The sequence below is a fragment of the Micropterus salmoides genome, unplaced genomic scaffold (genome assembly GCF_014851395.1).
Source record: "Micropterus salmoides isolate LMB-PRFRI ecotype aquatic unplaced genomic scaffold, ASM1485139v1 Ms_hic_scaffold_14, whole genome shotgun sequence".
Classification (NCBI taxonomy): Eukaryota; Metazoa; Chordata; class Actinopteri; order Centrarchiformes; family Centrarchidae; genus Micropterus; species Micropterus salmoides.
This window is the reverse complement of record NW_024040485.1, coordinates 31,841,802-31,859,250: the sequence shown is the minus strand read 5'-3', so window position 1 is coordinate 31,859,250 and position 17,449 is coordinate 31,841,802. Positions and strand designations below refer to the sequence as shown.

At 43.3% G+C, this 17,449-nt stretch overlaps 1 protein-coding gene across 1 annotated transcript; it reads right to left on the bottom strand.

The window, feature by feature from the left end:
• Positions 1 to 3,060: 3,060 nt before the first annotated feature.
• On the bottom strand, positions 3,061 to 5,062 carry LOC119902708 (zinc finger protein 679-like). Its single transcript, XM_038719064.1, has 2 exons — positions 4,909 to 5,062; positions 3,061 to 3,939 (listed from the first exon to the last, which is right to left on the bottom strand). Exons 1-2 carry the CDS (start codon positions 4,999 to 5,001, stop codon positions 3,583 to 3,585), a joined length of 450 nt encoding a protein of 149 aa, XP_038574992.1. The 5' UTR covers positions 5,002 to 5,062; the 3' UTR covers positions 3,061 to 3,582.
• Positions 5,063 to 17,449: the final 12,387 nt, after the last annotated feature.

Sequence of the window (17,449 nt, the reverse complement as noted above, 5' to 3'; positions counted from 1 at the left end):
TGGCAGCTGGGGACAGAATTAACGATTAAGACTTACAGTCTTGCTCACAGTGTGTGTTGAAACGATCACTTCTCTTTCTAGTTTCTGGATTTCCAAGTCAATTTCCTCAGTGTCTCTTTTTATCTTCATATGTAGGTTCAAGTCCTGCCAGAGGGGTTTTGGTGAATATTTAATTTTGTTAATTTATTCAAGTGTGTGCTGTACAGAGATCTGACTGTTTGTAAAACATATATCAGTTAGCACAGCAGGACCTGGTCACAGTGTGGATGTCCTTCAGGTAAAACAGCTTCAGGGTCCTGTTACAAATATGACACAGTATTTTCTATGAGGACCACGTCACTGACTTCTTCTCTAGTATCCATGTGGACTAAATAAGTAAACCATGTCCATAAGATTGACAAACTCCAGCCTCTCTCTGATAGGCCTTTGTTCCCTCTCCTGACTCGTCACTTCTGTCACTCTGCGACACAATTAGAAAATCAGGGCCACACGTCACACTGATATTATTTTGAACAGCAGGTTCATACAGTCTGTATTTCTCCATCCTCCCCACACTGAGGGAGGGTAGGGCTGTCCAGGATAACACCTGGGGGTGACCTCTCCAGTGTGAGCGGACCAGAGGTTGGATGCTGGAAACCACCTTGTCATCAGGTGACCTTACAGCGCGCTAAGAAAAGAAGCATTAAGATAGAGAAGGATAACAGAAACGTCGACCCTAGAAGAGCCCTAATCAGCTAATTGACCCAAAGCTTTCCTGAGCATTTAACCTCTGTCTTGTTCAGTGCATTTGACCTTTTAATCAATATTCTAATTTTTTGAGATGCACCTGTATTTAGCTACAACGTCATGTCACCAGTTAGTAATGCCTAGCGTTTATTCCAGATCACATGCTCTTTTTCACTTAAATTGGCATTTAAAGACCTGTTTCATGTATTTATTTGATTCTGGTTTCACGTCATATAACCCTTATTAAAACTAATTTATTTCGCTTTATTCGCTAATTAACAATGCTGTTAGAAATTTCCACTTACAGTTATCTCAAATTCAACACTTTAATGAGCATGTAATTTTATATAATCTTCTCTCTCTCATATATATATATATATATATATGTATGAGAGAGAGAGGGGAAACGCCTACAGGTGAAAGCTAGATAACAGTTCCTGTCTGTATTTGAGTGGCATGTTAATAATATTACTTGTCCCAGTAACTAAGTGGTGTAACTAATTACTTTTCTAAAACAGTAAAATTATTACAGTTACTAATCCAAGTAACGCTGTTACTGAACGCACCATCCTTGACTTGAATCCACGACTGTGCTGCAGCTCAGCGGGACCGGACTTTGTTGTTCATGTCGCTGAAGGAAGAAAGGAGAATGAGGGAGAGAGGCGTTCTTTCCACAGCTGTAAGTAGCTGCTGCCATTATTGTGTCACAGTCTAAGATGCAAAGAACATTGTGGTCTAGTGTAAACTCTGTGCGACCAGCAAAAAGCTTTCTACAGCGAACATTTCTACATCTGATCTATTGAAGCGTCTGCTGAAGCAGCACAGCGACGTGAAACTTACAGAAAAAACACACTCCTTGCTGCTGTTGAATATGATATTAGTTAAAAAGTCGGCAGAGACGCTTTGTTTGGGGGTGAAGGGGGGGTGGTAGTGAAAGCTGTGTTTCCCATAATTAGCCTATAATTTGGATAATTATCAACACAGACCGCCACATATTGATTTTATAATCATTTTTTTATTAGGTGTATTTAAAATCATTTTTGATTGAGGAGCATATATTCGTGCAGCACCTCCAGGCTCGCTCGCTCTTTCTCTCTCTCTCATGAACACCGCTTCTCAAACCTGTTGGAATATAACCCCACCCTGTCATTCTGTGGGAAACACTGGAAAGTATATAGAAACGTAACTAGTTACTTTTATCACCCAGTAATAAGTAAAGTAATAATATTTTTTAAGGACTAATAAGTAACTAGTGATATATTACAATTTCTGAGTAAGTTGCCCAACACTGCATGTGACCTAGATAAAGATTCATCTTCCTTGTAGGAAGCCGTCATTGAACAGAGGAGGGGGTCTACGCCACCACTTATCCCCCACTTACAATGCTGTCCTTTCATCACTTCCCAGGAAACTCAACAGACGTAACCTATTGGCCTCAGGTGAAGATACCAACGATGGTCGTTCAGTCTCGGCCACAGGTAGTCTTAACGACTGTAACGACTGTCGTCACAGCAACAAGGAACACTAGCGAACCAGCGGTATCGATGACCCGGGCCAACGACCCCACTGAGGTTAAATAGCTGAGTTTCCCTGCCAGTCAGTCAGAACTGAAGAAGTCCTTTGGATGAGGGACGAAACGTCTTCCAGTATCTTCAACCAAGTCCAGTTGCCCTTGATTTTAACCTTCGTTGGATAACTATGACCTGGATGACTGAGAATCTTCATAGACTTTTTGCATTATTGTCTTTTGGGTATTATTGTCTTTACACTTGTGCTCTACAAATAAAGATTATTATTATTATTATTATTATTATTATTATTATTGTAGAAGAGTAATGTAGTGGTAAAGAAACATAGGTGAAAGAGGCCGGACCACCATCAGATAGGGTGCGTATTGGAGGAGGAGGAAAGGTTTTCACACTCAAACTGTTTTACGCCTCGTAACTAATCATCTTTCTTTGTGGTTTCTTCTACGTTATGGAACTATATAATTTAACATGTCTCGCACAGTCACATCATAAAAACAGGGTTGACGTCGAGCATCCATCACAGACATGTTATATAAACCTAACTTAGATTTCAAACACAGTTAATAATAAGCTTCCTAACCACTTAACTATCAGAAGCATAAATTCAACACTACTAATAAAATGGTAGCAGATTCAACACTTAGTTTGATCACACATATACTAACTCATCTTACACAAAACAACAGAAACGCAGTGATGACAAGAATCCCATTAACTGTTAAACTTCTAACTTCTGATTACCTAAAACTTTATGCGAAAATCATCAGAATTGCGCCAACCATCAAAAAGCAATCAAGTGAGATTATTACTGAACCAGTGACTGTACATTTATTTACACTTGGGTTAATAAAACTCATCTCAAGGATTTATGTCCTTCTGCTGAGTTTCATATCCGACTTCCCCAGAGAGAGAGTGGTCATCTGGGACGTCCCAGAGAGATCAGAGAGGAAGGGCTGACGGCTCCTAAAGTCCCTACATTTTATTTACCAAGTGATATTATGAGCACTTGGCAGATTAATGGACGGTAAGGAAGCACTTCTTCCTCGCAGTGCTAGTGGAATAGTGCCAGCAGCTGAACGGTGAGTTTTAAATATTATTTTACAGGTTTGAGATCTGAAGTGTATTAAAAATGTATAAAAATTCAGTTCATTGACACTTGTTTACGAATTCATAATAACATCAGTAGAAACAGTTAACACATTAACGCACATGCTGCTCAGAATATAAAGTTACTGTTGTCTATCTCTCAGTTTAAAGAGAAGCTCACAATATAACACAGCATGAGGAGGAGGCAGCAGGCAAGAGCTAGCTTGGCTCTGAAAAATGTTTACAGCGATGCAGCGTGACCGCATTGGTGCCGTTTCAGGGTTTTACTGTGAGTAAATGTTTTCCCACGCTGTTCACACCGGTACGGTTTCTCTCCAGTGTGAGTGCGCATGTGAATTTTTAGCTCCAATGATCGGGTAAAATTTTTCCCACACTGCTCACACCAGTATGGTTTCTCCCCCATGTGAACATATTTGTGACTTTTTAGATTACTTAAAGTAGAGAAAACCTTCCCACACTGGTCACAGCTGTACGGTTTCTCTCCAGCGTGAACTCTCCGATGATTCTTTGACTGTCCAGATGTTCTGAAGGATTTGTCACAGTGGTGTTGTTTAAGTCCATCTCTTCCTCTCTGTTTCTATAATAACAGACATACAGAGAGAAAGACGGTGAGTGAGATGTAATGGTGCAGCAAGTATGGAGGATAAATCCAGGTCAGTCTCTCTGTGTGACACAGACAGAGAAAGTGAACCCACAAGGTTCAGAAGGCAGAATTCATATTTAGAGATAAGGTTTAGTTAAGATATGATTACAGCTGTAGAATATGTGTGTTTGTACTTTTGTTGTCATATTTTCATGCAGATAAGAGGTACTTTGATTTAGCGTTAAAGCAAACACACACACACACAGAGCTTGATTTTCAGGACTGCATCACTTCATTCTGCAGAACAGTCAAATAAAGAAATCTTAAAGCTGAGTCTGTGAATTATTAAATATTCTGAATAAACACTAAAGAGAAAAATTCAGCTCCAAGATACTGCTACAACTTGGGGCTGCAGTCCTTTAACTACTAAACCTTCCAAATGTTTGTCTCAGTTTGCTTCTCTCTGTCTTTCTGTATCTTTCCTTCCTTCTTCTGCCCTCCTTTCCATGTAGCCCTCACTATGTTTTGCTCTCTATAGAAAACACACTGACAGTACAGATTTAGCGCCTCAGATTTGTTTACAAAGTCCCAGCAGGTCCAGCCGGACTCACATCTTTTCCTAGTAGTCCTACGATGGGGAAGTTTCTTTTTGGGATTTTCAGACAGAGTTAAAACTTAAAATGTCTGACAGCTTTCACAACAAGAGGAGCAAAAGCTCAGCAGTAAGTTAACTTTCCCTTAAGTGCAGAACTGGAAGCTAACTTCAGCGTCCTGACTCAACGGCGATCTGGACTCAACAAATCCCTCATCCTGTTGCCCGTACAGGCTGGATGTCAGCACACACACAGATTAAAAACCACCAGGGCACAAATCAGAGCGACCGCATGAACTTCTGCAGTAACATCCCCAGTTCATGTGGCAACCAATTAAACTGTCACACTGGTCCCAGAGCCAGGTACTCACCCCGGTGCTGACTTCCTGGCTGGTCCGGTCCCGGTCGCTCTTAGCAGGAACTCTCTGTCGGACGCTCATCCTCTTAGACGCTGCTGCCGCCATCTCGTCTCTATCAGACTGGACCCAGGAGCATGCGCTGCTCGTGCAGACTCTGTAGTGATGGGAGTACCAGCTGTTTGAAGGGGGGCGGATCTTTAGAGGTACAGAGCTACTGAAATGCAGTTTGCATCTAACCAGGAGTGCAGAAATAGTGTTTTTACAGATGAGTGCAGTCCTGCTATATCTTACAACATGTAGAGGAGTTACACAGATATTATAGAGAGAAGAGAAGAGGACAGGGTTAGAGAATGGAGAGTGCAAATCTGGGTTTCTGGTAAGGATGCAGAGTAGAACATTTGTTGGTTAATGTACAGTAACATAATTAAACAGTGTATCAATCAATATATTTGTCCCCGTAGGAAAGTTAGTTTGCAGCACAATCACATGGCATTTCATCACACGGCACAGAGACAACCAGCAGGCAGACTGAAACACACACCCCTCACCTTGCTACAGATTAGGCAGAGCAGCTGAGCCTCCGGGCTAAATGCCTTACCTGTTTAAAAACGTAATGTTTTTATGTACAAATAAAAATGTAGGTCTTGATTTTAGTGAGTAGTGGGAGGCAGTTCAAAAGAGGGGTCAGGGTTGTGTTTGACAGATTGTACAGGCTTTCCGTTGATAAAAGTAGAATAAGGTGATTGCAAGGGGCCCCTGCAAAGAAGACTGCAGCTGTGAGGAATGTGAAGGTCATCGTGTGACACGGCACATAAACTTGGAGTGCTTGTGTTGATGTAGTTTTATGCATTTGCAGTAATTTGTCTTATTAGTGTCACATTTCAGTCTTTAGACGTGTTGTAGGGTAGAATACACTATTGTTTCAATATTGACTATGTGTGGATGTGGAGGTGGAGGAGGTGGGTCTGACCCTAAGACCCTCAAGAGGAGGAGAAAGGCAGGATATGTCTGCTCAACTAACAACTAAAGCAGATACTTGGCCTCGGCCCATCGCCTATTTGAACAAACCTTAAAGATACCGATTTGATTTATGTTTCATCTCACAGCACAACAAACCTGTAAAGTATTGGAGACAATCACCTGGAGCCTACCTGGAGAAACCTGGAAAAGATGTGGCAGCCTCACTGAATGACGTGAAGGGAAAGTCATGAGAACAAAAACTGATCCTTGTAACTATTGGCCTACTGTACAGTTTTTAGTTGTTTCCATCAGTGACTGGTTGAAATGTCTTTTACTGGCATGTGTCCTGTGTGACACTGTGTGTAGCAAAGGGTTGTGAAGTGGTGAAAAAAACTCTTAATATAGACACACTTCTTCAAACAACAATAACATGGAAACATGTTTAAAGAAGAAAAAGATTGCTGGGAATCATATACTTATTTTTATGGTTGTGAAAAGATATATAAAAACAAAGTATACTTTAAATAACCAGGTTGCAAATAAACCACAAACATCAAACAACAAATGAAATTAACAGTATTAAATAGATCTGGATCAATAACCAGGTTTAAAAAAAGTTGAACACACAAACCAGTCAAACCATTAAATACACTCGTGCTGCCACCTGCTGGTAGAGAAGGGAAACATTTCACTCAAACAACAGCCTTTAGAGTGGAAACCAAATTAAAAATCAGTGCTGACAGTAACAACTCTGCACACACAGAAATGACTGAGGTTAAACTATCTAAGTAACGTCTCGGGTTACGTATGTAACCCTGGTTCCCCGAGAAGGGGAACGAGAGACTGCGTCGGTTACGACACTATGGGAACGCCTCTAGGCGAAGCAGGTCTGAACGTGAATGAAATCACTCCAATCCTATTGGCTTGTTGCTAGAACGGTAAGGTGTGACGGAATAACCGGAGGAGTATAAAGCACACCTGTACACACTCATCATTAGCTTAACTATGAAGCAGGTGTGGTGTCCGAACGATAATGCTGCGATGACGTGTTGAGAAGAAATCCGCTTGACACTGTTCTTGATTATAAAAGTTTATTACATCAAAGAATTCAGCATCAATTACAAGCTCTGCAGCAGCTTGGAGAGTGACCCAGCCCGATAACCACTCTGTCTCTCTGTACATCGAACACAGCTTATATAGGACATGTTTAGGTCTCTGCTAAATACCATATAAGGGCACAGTCCCTTTATACACACTAATCTCTACTCCCCCTACCACTGGGTCAGAGGTCAAATTCCATAGGAGGGTTCACTCTTTGCACACCCATCAATCATTACTTCCCCTTAAGGGTTCACTGTCCCTCTCTCCAGCTCTGGGTCAGGGGTCAAATTCCATATGTTATACACCACATATTCCCCCCTACGAGACTTAATTGAATCTCGAAAAACAAAAAGAGATAAATTTCTCCAACACATGCTTCTTGCATATTATTTTTAGCAGCATATCAACTTTATGGAGTGTGAGAACGAAAAACCTGTCCGGCAGCCTTCATTCCAAATTCCCTCCAAGACAATCTAGACAGGAAAATTTTCTCACGGCCCCTCTGCCTTAGGCAGCCACGCATGGTACTCCAGTCCAATTACTAAAAGACATCTTTATCAGTCAATGCAGAAATACGGTTTAGCCAATACATGTGAAAACCTCAGGAAATAAAACAAATCAAAACAATGTCCGAATTCAGGCTGGTCAACCCATCGGACCCTCCGACGGACCTTTCCCTGCCTAGACCCTATATCCCTAAGCATCAAGAAAAAGAAAAAAACCTGAGGTCCCCAAATATTAACTCCCTAAGTGAAAGTACAAGTCTTTACACAGTTAACACAAAAAGAATATAATTGTTAATTAAGTATTATTCATTCACATATGTATTCATATCTATATCAAAGTAGACACAGGAAGGTATTCCACTGCAGCTCCTCAGCAGTGTCGATGCAATCCAGACGTTTCCACACCGTCCTTGTCCAGAGTCCATTCATACTGTCCTTGTTTGAGTATTTGAATCCCCATCTGTACATCCCCATATACTCTGGAAGAAAAGAAAACACCAACCAGTATCTTGTTGCAAAATAACACATGAAAATTAAAACCTCAATGTATGAAAATACAAAGTAACATTAAAATGGATATCTTTCCATCATTACTTCATCTGGTTCCACTTCATCATCTCCATCTGAATCAGCCATAGTTAACAAAGGCATCTGAGTGTTCTCCCCAGGCATTACCACTCCAACCCATCTCAATATCATAGCTTTCGCAAAAGTCAATAGCACCGTACAAAAGCAAAACATCAAACACAGCGCTACAAAAGCTGCTACCAAAATCTGAACCACTACTGCTCCCACTGGTCCTAACTGATTTTGTAGCCAAGTATTTGCTGACCATCCAGCTCCCTCAGATTGACCAAACGCATCCCTTATACTCTTTAATGCATCTATAACACTAGTGATATTATCAGAACTATCTGGGATCAAAGTATAACAACCGTCTCCCGTCAAGTTCATAGCCACACACTGAGACTTCTTTGAGTATTTGACAGAAGATTAAACCCTCGTATAGTTTCATTTGCAAATCCCTGCAAAGTATAAGTAATATTATCAATGTGATCTGCCAAAAATGTTACACCATACCATGGAAAAAGTCCAAGTCCCCACTTCTCACCTAGACTTATCCTCCAATGGTAGGCTTCAAGATTATGAAATTGTGCCATGCTCCTTTTCACCCTATTTCCGACCCCCGGATCAGAATGAGTTATAGCAGGTGTCTCCCCTTTATGGATTGTAAACACCTCATACGGAAGTTTTAGCGTCGCCATGTAACAACATCCTATCCATCCATAAGGTAAGAATATATATGCCTTATCACCACAAACCCACCAAATATCTTGAAAATTCCCTATCGTCACATTGCCAGGCAAAAGCTGATCTCTTACCCTCAAAGTCCTTCCCTTCTTACTAGATGGCACAACAAAAGTTACTTCGTATGTGTTTCCTCTAACCTTACGGTCATGCTTATCCAAAGACATCATATACTCATCACACTCTGATATTCCCATAAACATCCCTGGCCCATCATACGTCTTATTTGAGCAAAAACAGCTACTAGCCCTCACAGGTCTTACCTCCATTGCTTCAGGAATTGCCGTTAACTTATTTTCCTTCTGATCTAACAAATTCACATAGGGTAATTCATTTATCCAAGAACAATTAAGTCTAGATCTAAACAACTGTGACGACCACGACATCACTATATCTGTTGACGATTGTTGCTGATACGACAGCCATGATCAAGCATAAGATTGGCACATAACGGATAGAGGTTGGGCCACTGTCTCTAAAATTGAATCCCACGTGCCTGGTGCGGGAACTTTCAACAGACATGGACCATCTAATTTCTTAACTGATCTTACAGAATGAGTTAACTGCTGGAACCATAAATTCCTACCTGCCCAGCCATCTGTAATTTTCAAAACAGAAGAATCAAACCCATATGCCTTCCATGTAGCTTCCCTCTTCTGTAACGAGCGATATTGATCAGTCATATCTTCTGGTATTTTATCAAAAGTAAAGAACTCATTTGGTACATGTGGGATAATATTCTGAACGGTTTCAGATGACTCCTCATCCTTTTCTTGCATTCTTTGCTCCCCAGTCTCCATCTGTAACGCAGGTTTCCGAGTTACGTCTACCAACTCCTTTACTTCCCGAAAAATTGTAGTCGGTGTCTGTGTCATATTTACAATGGTTGTTATTGCCTCTGTAACATTCATTTCTTCCACAGTTTCTGCTAAAACAATCACATTAGTTGATGTATTAACTCTTTCAGTTATTTCCAAGGGCCCAATGACAACTGTTCTCTGTGTATTATTCACTCTTGGAGTGACTACTGTAGGATACTGCTCCTGAACTCCTTTGGTGACTGTTGTCACTTCACCAGGCTCTAAATCTTTCATCATAAGTGTCACCTTACGGGTCACATAACCTTGTATCCAATAATTTTGAAACGGAACAAATTTAAAATCTGGCTTTAAATACGTACAACTATATTCCCATAGGTCTTCCCAGGTAGCATTACGTAAAACAAGTGAACAGTCACCGACAATTTTCCACCGCCTCATATCATTAAGCAGAGAATACTTTCTTTGACTAGGGGGTACACCCTCCAGTCCTGATAACAACACATCTTTACCGCGACTATTTAACCACTTGGGAGGTATATTACCACCCGTATTCCATTTCTCACATTTACAGGGAAGATATGCCGAACCTCCAAACTTAACCTTAACCACAGTAGACAATGAAGTTGGCGTTGATGAAATCATCTGAGGCGCTACTGTAGTCAAATGTGTTACATTTACACTTTTAGAAACTGTTGTTGACTTTCCTAGAGGTGCTTCAATTCTAGTTTTCATATCGTTTTGGTCTGACTCTTTTCCGAACTGGTCTGGGGCTGTTGTGTCTAAGTGGAACACTGGCTTCTCCTGTAACAGAGGTGCAGCCCTTGGTGACCTCTGCGACTTCCCCTTCCACTGAAATGGGCCCTGCTGATTCTGGGACATATTGAAAACCAATGTCCCCAAATCTCCTTTCCTCTCCATCAATTGCAGAGTCATATCTGGCATCATCAGAAGTGTGCACATGATTACCAACATTGTCCACTGAATGGACAATATCCCCTTCTGGGTTTTGGTTCTGGATGTTGTCATGCATCTCTCCTTCTGCCTGTTCTTCCCTCTTGTCATCCAGCTCTCTTGAGCCTTCACCATCTTGGCTATCCACCCGCGGCACCTCTTCACTAGGCGCTTTAACACAATGTGATAAATGATACCACGTTGAAGACCCTCTAACCTGGACAGTTGTTCCAGTACTACGAACCACTTCAAATGGTCCCTCACGGCGTTCGTTATACCACTTCCTCCTAAAGACCTTCACGAACACCTTGTCCCCAGGTTGCACTGTGCTCCTTTTTTGCTCATCGAGCTTCTCCTGCACCTCTTCTTTCCTTTGCCTGTCAGAAACATATGTGGACAATTTTTTATGGAAATTGGCCATGTATGTGACATACGCTCTCATTTCGTCTTCCAAAAGAGCCAAACTTGGACCCTTGCCACTTGTTCGTAAACAAGGCGTAGGCATCCGTCTTCCTGTGACCAATTCATGGGGCGTTATACGTAAATCACGCAGCTCACTTGAGCGACACACCATTAACACCAAAGGGAGCGCCGCTATCCAGTTTAGACCCGTATGTTGGCAAATCTTGACAATACGGTTTTTCAAAACCCCATTCATTTTTTCACACACCCCTTGACTTTGTGGGTGATAAACTGCTCCAAGACGTTGTTTGATTCCCAATTTTTGCAAAATCAATTTCACTGTTTTATCCACAAACTCTTTCCCATTATCTGATGATATTCGATCTGGAAGTCCCCACCTGCTTATGACCTCTCTACACAAAAACTTGGCAACCGACTGAGCGTCTTTCCGCTTGGTTGGACAGGCCTCCGGCCATCGTGAAAATCTATCCACAACCACTAGCATGTATCTTTTCCCTTCAACTGGTTTTATCATATCGACAAAGTCAACAACTAACTCACGCATAGGACCCCTTGGGGTGGGAATGTAACCAGGAGGAACAGTCATACCCCTGCGGACATTATTTTTCAGACAGATTGTACACCTGCCTATGACATAATCAATCTGTTCAAGCAAATATGGTGCCCAAAAACCATACTCCTTTGTGATTTTTCTCCTAACCTCCCCCCTGGCAACATGAGCTAACCCATGTGCTTCCTGAATCATCAAACCTAACAGGTCCAGAGGTGCTACTATCAGTCCCTCATGATTTCTCCAAAGACCCGTAGAATCCTTAACAGCACCTCGGTCCAGCCACAACTGTTTATCAATCATAGAAGCAGCTTCCTGCATCAAAATCACTTCCTTAAGCGTAATTTTGTCTTCCAAGTCCACCCCATGAGTGACCAGAAAAACCTTGCCCAATTTGTCAGCTCCTGTGACAGCTTTTGCAGCTTCATCAGCAGCTTTGTTCCCTTGTGTCACTCTTGACGCATCTGTTTTATGAGCTGCACACTTAGCTATCGCTATCTCTTTAGGCCTCATCATAGCATGCAACAGTTTTATTATTTGTGCGTGATGTTGTATCGGAGAACCATCCGTTCTCTTAAACCCCCGACCTTTCCACACTGCTCCAAACAAATGACATACATTATGTGCATATGCCGAATCAGTATATATTGTCACTCGCTGCCCGTCAGCTAACAAACACGCTTCTGTTAGCCCCACAATTTCTGCAAGCTGTGCAGACGCAGGCTGTGGTATTACTTCAGCTTTTTCAACAACAAATCCCGTTCCTTGAGCTTTTACTACTGCATAGCCAGCACACAATTTATCTCCCACACGATAACAAGACCCATCAGTCCAATACTCCAGGTCTGCCTAACGTAGTGGAAGGGCTTGCAAGTCTGATCTAAGCCTTGAGTATTTCTCTGCCTCTTGAACACAATCATGTGGCTCACCATCCTCTGACGTTGGCAAATTCTCGGCTGGATTTACCGTATCACACCTTACCAGGGTGACATCCTCCTGCTCTAAGAGCCTATGATAATCTCTAAGCCTTGGCATAGTCAATGTGTATTTTCCATAGTTCAGGAGATTCCTGAGACTATGATGGGTAAGAATTGTCACTGGGTAACCCATCGTAACAGATGATGCTTTGTCATACATTAAATAAACTCCAACCAGTGCTCTGTAGCACAGTGGTAGCCCTAATTCCACTTCTGAATATGCAGTCGAATAATAGGAAATAGGTTGAGGATTCGACCCTGTACCCGTCGGCTGACAAAGGACTGCACATGCATATTTACCTCCAGTGGAATTAGACACATACAACAAGAAATTCTTAGAGTAGTCTGGTAGTGTGAGCGCTGGTGCCTCCTGTAACCTCTGTTTGATTGTTTCAAATGCCACAAGGCCTTCCTGTGTCCAGGACAGATTGCTGTGAAGTTGAGCGTTCCCGGTATCCTTAACCATAGCTCTCAAAGGTCCCGTTAAACTAGAATAATTCTCAACCCATGCTGAAGAATAACCAGCAATACCAAGAAACGTCAACATCTCTCTGACATTTCTGGGCTTTGGAGCCTTGCGAATAGCCTCCAATTGACAATCAGAAATGCTTCTGTGTCCATGCGTTATTGTCTGACCCAAATATACAACCTTCTCCTGGCAATATTGCAACTTCTTTTGTGAGGCCTTATGCCCCTTTTCTGCCAATATTTGTAGCAATTTAATTGAGTCTTTGTGACATGTTTCTTCATCTTGTGAACAGATCATAATATCGTCGACATATTGAATCACAGTACTCTGCAATATCTGATCTATCCCTACCAAATCATCTTTCAATACTTTGTTAAAAATATGAGGACTGTGTTTAAATCCCTGTGGCAATCTCTCATACTCTCATACTGTCCTTTATATGTGAATCCAAATAAACCCTGACTCTCTACACTAAGAGGAACACTAAAAAATGCACCACACAAATCTAACACCGTGAAATGTGTTGCATCAGGAGGGATTTGGGCTAACAAAGTATGTGGATCCGGAACTTCTGCTGGAAAATCAGTTACCACTTCATTTACTGCTCTCAAATCATGAACCATACGATAAGTCTCATCAGGTTTCTTCACAGGCAACAAAGGCGTGTTACTCTGAGGATTTGTTGTCTTCTTCAAAACACCTGCTTTCAAAAGTCCTTCAATTTGTGGTTCGATTCCTTGAATTGCTTCATCCTTCAATGGATACTGATACTTCCAAGGAGGTCTAGCTCCTGGTCGAAGTTCTACTTTCACTGGTTCGGCTGACTTCACAAGTCCAATATCGGTACTGTGTTGAGACCACAAACATTCTGGAACTTCTCGCAACATCTCCTCTTTCATAGAATCCGAGTCCATCTTGGCACTACAAATAGATTCATGTGTCATCCGTACAGCTTGTGGCTGTCCCTGTCCTTTAGCTGAAATCATGATTTTGACGAATCGCTGATCTGTACTCCTCCAAATTGCCAAATTCTCTTTCATCGGTACAAAAACAGCTTCCTCTGCTTCTGTCATCATTTCCCCTATGTGTTTCTGCTCATAGTCTTCAGAAACCAACAAAGTCACATGTGGCACACTCTTCTCAATTTTGAATTCTTTCTCCAGATAATCATCAGTGTTTACCTTCATAGCTGCTCCTTGTGGTCCCAAAATTATGCAACTTGAGCTTAGTTGAATTCCCTTTGGTTGATGAGCCAACCATTCCTCTGGGTTTGATTGGGCAGCATTCTTGAAATACTTGAGCGTACAATGGAATGGATATTCTGGAAGTTTTGCATCTGGCATGTTCGGCACAATGAATTTCTCCCATATCTTAGCCGGCTCCAAGAAATCTGCACTGAGATTTCCAATCCAGAATACTGCAGAGGACTCCATCTCTGTTGTCATCAATAGTTGGTGGACCATTTCTTTTGGCACGTCTATCAGACAGCCATCTGGTGTACATTTTATTGTGCAGTTCAATCTACACAAAGCATCTCTTCCCAGTAGAGCAATAGGTGTATGTTCTGATACCAATATGGGTATTGTAGTTTTCTGATTTTTATAGCAGAGCTCAATTGGTTCCGTGAGAGGAATCAGCTGCTTCACTCCCTCAAACCCGATTGTCCGAATCAGTTGATTGGACATAGGAAGATGTGTAGCATCTTCAGGCCGAACACAGGTGAAAGCCGTTTCGCTATCCGCCATTACTTCCAATGGTCGGTTATTTACTTTCACCTCAATTGTTGGATCTCTTTCCGGCCCTGATGCTACCAGCTGACACCCCCCTTTCGGATTTTCCGGGCACCTCTAGAGTCCTGGCTCTGGGCCCCTGTGAGGGTTCACCAGTCCTCCAAGCGACCTTGACTGGCCCCTGAATCCTCCTCTGAAATTTCCTCCTCTGAAATTTCCTCCTCTGAAATTTCCTCCTGAGCTATTGCACTCACGGGCAAAGTGACCAACCTGTCCACAATTGTAACACACTTCTGGAGATTGCTGAAAGTATGGATTAAATCCTCCTCTTCTTGAGCTTCCTCGTCCTCTTCCTCTCCAATTCTGCATCTGTCCATAAACTGGCTGTGGATATGAAACAACTGGAACCACTAGTGGTAGTTGGGGCAATTGCGGTTGTTCCTGGCTTGACTGAAGCTGTGGTGGTGATTGTTGCTTTGGTAAACACTGCTCCTCCATAACCAAAGCCTGTTTCTTCTCCTTCTTCTTATTTCCCACCAGTTGTATTTGATTGAGTTTCCTGAGAGTCACTTGGTCCTGTTCTTTCTGATCATGTTCCTTTTTCCTATATAGATCCACTTGATGGGCTATATGATCTGTATAGACTCCTATTGCCATGCTTCCAAGTCCAACCACCTCTGCCAGTTTGCTCCTTACTGGTGGGGGCAACCCCATCTGTAGTTTAGCTCGCAAAATTGACCGCTCCATTTAACTCGCCTCTGGATCATTTCCTGTGATATTTCTCCACACCTGATGAGCTCTCGACACATAGGCTCTCGGATTCTCTTCTTTTCCCAATGGATCAATCAAGATATTGTCAGGATGCACATTTGTGGGAAACGTGTCTTTCAGTGCTCTCCACAGTCGATTCCTACTTGCAGCGAACAACTCCGGATCATTTACAGCAGTCCCCACATATGGATTAAGTCCCGCTCTCTGAAAAATCTCTTCCATACCTGGAATCCCCAGGAGATTAGCAAAAAGCCTCTTAATATCTCCTATGGCAGTTTGTGTTCCTGCCGTAATTTCTTACAAAGAAGAAATCTCACCATATACGCCAGCGTCTGGAGCGCGAGTCAGCTCGATGGAGCCCTGTGTTGGAACGATGAATTCTGGCACAACACGGTCCCTTCGTGGTCGCCAATTTCTGTGGTGTCCGAACGATAATGCTGCGATGATGTGTTGAGAAGAAATCCGCTTGACACTGTTCTTGATTATAAAAGTTTATTACATCAAAGAATTCAGCATCAATTACAAGCTCTGCAGCAGCTTGGAGAGTGACCCAGCCCGATAACCACTCTGTCTCTCTGTACATCGAACACAGCTTATATAGGACATGTTTAGGTCTCTGCTAAATACCATATAAGGGCACAGTCCCTTCATACACACTAATCTCTACTCCCCCTACCACTGGGTCAGAGGTCAAATTCCATAGGAGGGTTCACTCTTTGCACACCCATCAATCATTACTTCCCCTTAAGGGTTCACTGTCCCTCTCTCCAGCTCTGGGTCAGGGGTCAAATTCCATATGTTATACACCACACAGGCGCTTCAGGCGGGGAGAGAGGTGCGGCGGGCCGACATACGTAACCCGAGACGTTCCCCTTCGAGGGAACTCGAACTGCGTCGGTTATGACACTATGGGAACGAGATACCCACTAAACCGTGCCGAAAACCCCGCCTGCCCCCGTGTGCAATAAAGTGGCACGACTAAGAGGAGAGCGCACGAGTGCCAGGTGACGAAGGAAGGTCAAGACTGTAAAACCGAATGAATGTGTGCGGAGTGGCCCAGCCAGCCGCTAAACAAACATCCTGCAAAGAGGCCCCGGAAAGGAGGGCTCGAGAGGCCGCCATGCCTCTGGTAGAATGAGCCTTCACAGCCACAGGTGAAGGCAAACCGCGCACCTGATAGGCCAGGGAAATAGTCTGAACAATCCAGTTGCTAATAGTATGTTTGGATACAGGGAGCCCGGCCCTGGGAGACCCAAAACACACTAGCAGCTGGTCAGCCTTCCTCCAACGGGAGGACCTCAGAGTGTAAATACTCAGTGCTTCTGACAGGGCAGAGCAGATGAAGTCTCCCGTCCTCTGCCGTCACATGAGGTGGAGGATGAAATGCCTGCAGCACTGTGGACCCTGCCGCACAAGAAGGCACTTTAGGGATGTATCCTGAACGAGGGTGCAGGATAGCCCTAACATTCCCCGGGGCAAACTCCAGGCTTTGCGGGGAACAGAAAGCGCTTGGAGATCCCCCACCCTCCTCAGAGAGGTGATAGCAAGGAGAAAGGCCATCTTGAGGGTCAAGTGCTTAGCCTCAGCTAACTCCAGGGGTTTGAAGGGGGCCTCAGCCACCGCCCCAAGAACCCCTGCCAGATCCCAAGTGGGAACCTTGGACCGAGTCGCAGGTCTCATCATCCGGGCACCACGGAGGAAACGTACAACCAAGGGAAGATACCCCAAGGACCCCTCCCTCAGAGGGGTGTGGAAAATAGCTGCCACGTACACCTTGAGGGTGGAAGGGGAAAGACCAGCAGAGAACCGGTCCTGGAGGAACTCAAGTACCTGAACCACCGGGCAGGTAACAGGGTCCACCGACCGCTCCCTACACCAAGTGGAGAAAACACTCCACTTCAGGCCGTACATCCTCCGTGTGGACGGGGCCCTGGAGCTCAGGTGGGTCTCGACTGCTCCGGCTGTTAGACCCGCCTCTAGGTACTG

Bases quoted from the DNA above. Each gene is read 5' to 3' on its own strand.
- LOC119902708 (XM_038719064.1), bottom strand. From the start codon at position 5,001: ATGGCGGCAGCAGCGTCTAAGAGGATGAGCGTCCGACAGAGAGTTCCT. The intron at 3,940-4,908 runs GTGAGTACCTGG...CTGTTATTATAG, and splicing joins GCCAGGAAGTCAGCACCGGG to AAACAGAGAGGAAGAGATGG.